Below are 6,893 nucleotides of genomic sequence, written 5' to 3' on the forward strand. Positions count from 1 at the left end.
TTTCTCTCTCTTTTTGGCCAGCTGGTTTTAACTGCAGCTCAACCTAAGGTAAGGACTGTATACGTGTGCTAAACTGAGCTGGCAGTCAGGAGCCCCTGGAGGGTTCGTCACTCGCAGATGGCCCCCAGCCCCGGCTCTTGATCAGCAGGCTCAGAGAATCTGCATTTCGGACAAACCCCCATGGGGTGACACCACTCTTTGGGGACCACAGCCTAAGAGGAGCACAGTGTACAGAAGAGGGTGACCAAAAGGCGGTGTACTTACTGCACTCCCCACACAGTACACAGCGGGCCAAACGTCTGTCCCATTCACACTGGAGATGTTTTCGACAAGATCTGGGAATCCTAACCACACCGCAGATCGGAACAAGATACCTGAAAGAGAATCAGATGACACTATCATCCCGCGGGGGATGCATTCCAAGCCCCCCTCCAGTGGATATAGAAACTGCAGACTATCCTGAATCCTATATATACTATGTTTTTTCTGTCACATGCATTCCTGTGATAAAACTCTATTTATAAATTAGGTACAAAAGTTTAACAACTAATAATCCAATAGAACAATTATAACAATATACGGTCCCGGAAGTGATATGAATGTAGTGGCTCTCAACCTCCCTTACCGGATTCTACTCCCCCTTCTTCTCGTGCTATGTGAGAGGATAAGATGACTGGGTGATGAGAAGTGCGGTGAAGGACGCAGGGCAGGGTGATGTAATGTTAGGCTACCACAGACCCTCTGACAGCACCTTCTGAGGAGCACCTGCTCCCAGACCACAGTGCACTGCAGGGTACCCACAACCACGAAACCAAGGCTGTGGCTAAGTGTAAACTAGTGCACACTGTGATGCTCCTAATTCAGATCGAAAGCTCGTTGCTCTCTAAGAATAAGTAAATGAATGGATGAGTAGATAGGAATGCACAGAGAAAGAAATGAGGGAGGAAAGAAACACACAAGGGTGTGTGCAGAGAGACAGAGAAACAAGGAAGATCCAGGGAGTAATGATTTCGGTCACAAAGCCAGCACAGGCATTTTCTACCCCCAGTCATATCCTTAAATCCTTATTTGTTTACTTGATATGAAGAAGCAATTATTTGAATAACAATCTATATTTCAGGACGCCTGGATGGCTCAGTGGTTGAGCGTCTGCCTTTGGCCCAGGGCGTGATCCTGGGATCCCAGGATCGAGTTCCACATTGGGCTTCCTGCATGGAGCCTGCTTCTCCCTCTCCCTGCGTCTTTGCTTCTCTCTCTGTGTCTCTCATGAATAAATAAATAAAATATATTTTTAAAAAAAGATCTGTATTTCTTGGCTATATTTTCAATGTCCGTGTCAACTATTCCTCACAGACGAAATAAATGACTGAAAAAGCACAATTCTGAAATGCAAAAAGATAGCTTTAAGAAAAAAATGCATTTAATATTTTCACAAATTAACTCTCGATGATTTGCTCTTGACTTTTATTATTTGTAAGTTTTCTTTGTTACTAGACCTAAATATCTAATTCTCCTCAAAACAGTATACGCCCTTAAGATATATATATTAAGGCTCCTTGGTAGGTAATGTGACACCCTGTATCTAAGCATATACTATGTAATATGATACTAAACGGTAACTGTAAACAGTACAAAGTTATACACTATGCACTGAAATACACTAATTAGTGTGTAATATATTGTTAAATATACAATGCATAATACTAAATAGACACTCTCATATACCATCAAACTCACACTGCATACTTCTCTACCAAATATATATTATACAGTACATCACCAAACGTAAACTGTGTAATATACTCTAAATATAGGGTCACCTGGGGGCTCAGTGGGATAAGCATCAGCCTTCGGCTCAGGTCATGATCTCAGGGTCCTGGGACGGAGCCCCACGTAGGGCTCCCTGCTCAGTGGAGTCTGCTTCTCCCTCTCCCCCTCCCGCCTTGCTTATGCTTGCTCTCTAAGAAACAAATAAAATCTTTTTTAAAAATGCACTCTAAAAATACAGTGTGGTGTATCCCTGGGTGGCTCAGTGGTTTAGTGCCTGCCTTTGGCCCAGGCCGTGGTCCTGAAGACCCAGGATCAAGTCCCATGTCAGGTTCCTTGCATGGAGCCTGCTTCTCCCTCTGCCTGTGCCTCTGCCTCTCTCTCTCTCTCTCTGTGTGTGTGTATGTGTGTGTGTCTCTCTCATGAATAAATAAATAATCTTTAAAAAAATAAAAAATAAAAATACAGTGTGTGATACGCTACATAACATACACTAGGTAATACAATACTAAATTTACATTACGTAACACACCACTGAAGAGAAACTATGGACACCAACAAAAGCTTAAGATAGATCTTCTCCTTATCAAGCACTGCTCACAAAAATAATGCTTTTCTTCTATAGAATGCCTTATGATTTTCAGCATCTAGCACTCCTCTAAGCCCTATAAATGCCCTACATATTTTTGTATTGATATAAGTTGATGTGTGTCAACTTACTTTGGTAAACATTTCACTATATGTGTATGTTAAGTCATTATTCTGTAGCTCTTAAATTTTTACTCTACTGTATGTCAATTATATCTCAATAAAACTGAAAAAAAAAAAAAAACCTCTGCCCTATGAGGTAGGCATCTTAAGTATTCACTTTTCAGAGAGGGGTCAGTCATCAAGCTTTCCCTTTAATTCTGCCTCCGTTCATTTGTCAAGATCATGCAGCTCCCTTTCCAAAAGCAAGAACATATACAAATATTTTTCCACTGATCCTTAAAAGATACTCGAGTGCATCTTTATTTCCACATATCCAAGCTACAGAAATGAAATTGCTATTAAGATGCTTTTCCAGGGCAGCCCCGGTGGCTCAGTGGTTTAGCACCGCCTTCAGCCCAGGGCATGATCCTGGAGACCCAGGATCCTGTCCCACGTCGGGCTCTCTGCATGGAGCCTGCTTGTGTCTCTGCCTCTCTCTCTGCCTCTCTCTCTCTCTATGTCTCTCATGCATAAATAAATAATTTTTTTTTAAAGATGCTTTTCCAGGGGTGCCTGGATAAGAGTCATACACTCTTATCCAGGAGTCGTGGGTTCAAGCCCCACATGAAGTGTAGAGATTACTTAATAAACTTAAAAAAAAAAAAAAGATGCTTTTCTGCTTTTCTAAAATGTTTTAGCAGAATCAGGAAGAAAACAAACTTCTGATTTAATTAACCCACACCAAAATGATTTCATCCCTAAGAGAAAGGAAGTACTGCTTCCTGTCTGATTCTTCAAATCTGAGAAAGTGACTACAGGTTCCACAGCATTTCCTGGAAGTCAAGGTCCTTGAGGGTCTCCAACCACAAGAACACAGACCGGGAGAAGGGGGCCTTAAGACACATGGTCATCTCTACTGCTACCTGCCCAAGGCAGGGTAGGAGCTGCAGCCATCTCCTCAGGGCCCAGAACCAGTGCTATCAACAGCCTTTGCTTCAAAAGCAAAATTACCAAAAAATACAATTCCAAAATGGTTAGCACCTGTCAGCCAACTGCAAAATAGCATTTATGAGACAACTGAACACATAGTAGTGGCATTAAAGAACTGATTTTCATTATTTTAAGGTGATAATACTAGTATGATAAACATATATATTTGTATACTTAATTCTTAACTTCAAGAACTGTATACATGGGATCCCTGGGTGGCGCAGCGGTTTGGCGCCTGCCTTTGGCCCAGGGCGCGATCCTGGAGACCCGGGATCGAATCCCACATCGGGCTCCGGGTGCATGGAGCCTGCTTCTCCCTCTGCCTGTGTCTCTGCCTCTCTCTCTCTCTGTAACTATCATAAATAAATAAAAAAAAAAAATTTAAGAACTGTATACTGAGATCTGTATGGATCAAAGTACACACATTCTGGGATTTGCTTCAGATTAAGCCAGTGGAGAGTGTGATACCAGGATGGGGTGTAGACAGAGTGAGGTCATGGGTCCAGGGGTTCATTAAACAGTCTTTGTGATTTTTGTTAGAAAGTTTTCAAAATAAAACCTTAAACAAATGGTCAGCGATATTTAGGTAAGAGATCTGTAAAAAGTGCCATGTAAGTTTAATGCAGGGGGTGGCAAAGTTTCTGCAGAGGATGGATAGAAAATATTTTAGGCTTTATAGGCCATAATTCTCTGCCAACATCCACCTCTGTCCTTCTAGGGCAGACATGGCAGGAGTCAATGCACAAGTGTCTGGCATGGGGCAGCCCGGGTGGCTCAGAGGTTTAGCGCCAACTTCAGCCCAGGGCATGATCCTGGACACCTGGGATTGAGTCCCACATCGGGCTCCCTGCATGTGGCCTGCTTCTCCCTCTGCCTGTGTCTCTGCCTCTCTCTCTCTCTCTCTCTCTCTCTCTGTCTCTCATAAATAAATAAATAAAATCTTAAAAAAAAAAAAACAGTATGGCATGGCCCTGTTTCCATAAAACTGTACTGAAGAACATAGACATTTAAATTTTATTGAATATTTTATATGCCAGGAAATATCTTTCTTTTGATTAAAAAAAAAAGACTCTAGGGCCACAGAAAAGAGGAAGCAGGCAGGATTTGGCATGAGGGCTACAGTTTGGCCACCTGTGGTACAAAACCCAAGCCTGGGGACGCCTGGGTGGCTCCGTGGTTGAGCGTCTGCCTTCAGCCCAGGGTGTGATCTGGGGGGTCCTGGGATGGAGTCCCACATCCAGCTTCCCGCAGGAAGTCTGCTTCTCCCTCTGCCTGTGTCTCTGCCTCTCTCATGAATGCATGAATGAATGAATGAATGAATGAATAGATAAATAAATAAATTCATTCCTAAAAAAACCAAAAAACTCAAGCCTGACAATTTATATGTATTAGGGATACATATACCAAGTTTTCTTCCTGATTCTGCTAAATCATTTTGGAAATGACTCTAGGTGTGTGTATATACACAAAATATTGTTAGTCTCTGGCAGAATTACGGATCCATTATAGTATCTGTGTTTTGCTAACCTCCCCATCTAAAGTTTCTCCTAGTAAGCTTTTAATAACAAACTTTTTTTCCTCCAACAAATGTCCCCGACGCATATTTTTACTGCCTACCTTGTATGCGGAGTCCCCTGGCCGTCCTGTCTGGTACCTAGGGAGCCTCCTTTGATTTCATCCTCTAGGCTAGGACTATGCAGACAACCCGCCCAACCCAAGGGCAGTGCTCAGGGCCCCGTGCACCGTGCACGGTGCAACCCAGCAGGTCGCACCCGGCTGGCCACGCTCCCTCCCCAGGCACCTAGCAGGTCCCAACCTGCGGGCCACCATCCCTCCCCGGGCACCTGGCAGGTCCTAACCTGCAGGCCACGCTCCCTCCCAGGGCACCTAGCAGGTCCCATCCCGAGGGCCACACTCCCTCCCCGGGCACCGAGCAGGTCCCACCCCGCGGGCCGCGGGCCCTTCCCAGGCACCCAGCAGGTCCCAACCTGCGGGCCACCTTCCCTCCCCGGGCACCCAGCAGGTCCCAACCTGCAGGCCACACTCCCTCCCAGGGCACCGAGCAGGTCCCACCCCGCGGGCCGCGCGCCCTCCCCGGGCACCGAGCAGGTCCCAACCTGCAGGCCACACTCCCTCCCCGGGCACCCAGCAGGTCCCATCCCGAGGGCCACCATCCGTCCCCGCGCACCGAGCAGGTCCCACCCCGCGGCCGCGCGCCTCACCCAGGCACCCGAGCAGGTCGCAGGCGGCGGCGGCGCGCAGGATGCGCACGGAGGCCGGGGCGCGCGGCGAGGCGGGCGGGGCGGCGGGGCTCCCGGGGCCCGCGGGCCGGCGGCGGGGCAGCAGCTGCAGCAGGCCGAGCGCCACACTGCAGGCGCCGCTGCCCAGGCACAGCGCGTGGAACGCCCGCGGCTGGAAGCTCAGCACCAGCTGCGTGGCGGCGTCCCGCGTGGGGCAGCAGTAGGTCCCGAGGCGCGGGGAGGCCATGGGCCGTGCTGCCGGGTCCCAGCGGCCCGTCTGGGTCAGGTGCCCGCGGGGTGGGAGATCATGTGCCCGGGCCGTCGCCGCACCCCCGCCCCGGCCCCGCGCGTGCGGAGAAGGCGCTGCCGCGGCGGGCGGGGGGGGGGGGGGGGGCTGCGCCCTCTGCTAAGGCCACGAGGGCTCACGAGGGTGAGGCTGGGTCCGGAGGAGGAGGGGTGCGGGGAGGGGAAGCGCCCAGGCGCGCAGGTCAGCCTTCCCCACTTGCGCCGAGCCAGCTCCCAAACTGCCATGTCGCCGTCACCGATCTGACCACGAACGCACGCCCCGTTTGCCAGCTCTGTCCTACCTGGACCCGGCATCCCTAATTCTGATGCGTTACAGGCACCCCAACAAGTTCATAACCCCCGAGGCGGCGGGTGTTAAAATAGTGCTCTTTCACGCCCCCACTCCGCCTCGGAAACACCCGCAGACGTAGGCTTTTCGGAGAAAATCAAATCTTAGACAAAGACAGAGGCACTTGGCCTAAGGAGACACGTCCACGCTGACATTTTGCACTTCATTGTTCAGTGTTCCGTTTTCACTGTTTCCTTTTAGGTTCTGGTATTCTCAATTAGCTTTCAAGAGTAATTAAAAAAAAAAAGCCCAAGCAGCCACCCTTTGATCTCTGTCCCCAATAAATGGGCCCCTCTCCAGGTTTTCTCCAAATCAGCCGAAGAGAAGGCATCCCCACTGTTCCTCCCTCCCCTCACTTATTAAACACCTAAATGCAAACACATGCCCTCCCGCCCAGCTGTTGTTCATCTGCATTTCCACCGCCAGCTTTGCAACTTTAAGGCAAAGTTTGGGCTCAGCTCCTAGGCCTTCTTCCTGGAAGACCGCAGGACGGGGCTGCCCTGCTGGAATTCATGGTAGACAGACAGGAGGCTGCACTGCCAGATGGGAAGCAGAGCCTTTAACAAAGGGCT

The 6,893-nt window shown here is 48.7% G+C and overlaps 1 protein-coding gene across 5 annotated transcripts in view; it reads right to left on the reverse strand.

The window, feature by feature from the left end:
- GPR143 (G protein-coupled receptor 143) overlaps positions 1-5,992 on the reverse strand; it is a 52,236-nt gene extending 46,244 nt beyond the window's left edge. The window contains exons 1-2 of one of the 5 annotated variants that reach the window (XM_025436266.3): positions 5,670-5,972; positions 265-374 (exon numbers count right to left, since the gene is read on the reverse strand). In XM_025436266.3, the coding sequence (XP_025292051.3) occupies positions 265-374; positions 5,670-5,934 (375 nt within the window). In that variant the 5' untranslated portion in view covers positions 5,935-5,972. Of the gene's footprint in view, positions 1-264; positions 375-5,669 lie in introns of all 5 variants that reach the window. The other 4 variants (XM_035711308.2, XM_049107709.1, XM_035711305.2 and 1 more) reach the window with 4 other exon arrangements.
- Positions 5,993-6,893: the final 901 nt, after the last annotated feature.

The sequence above is a fragment of the Canis lupus genome, chromosome X, assembly GCF_003254725.2.
Source record: "Canis lupus dingo isolate Sandy chromosome X, ASM325472v2, whole genome shotgun sequence".
NCBI lineage: Eukaryota > Metazoa > Chordata > Mammalia > Carnivora > Canidae > Canis > Canis lupus.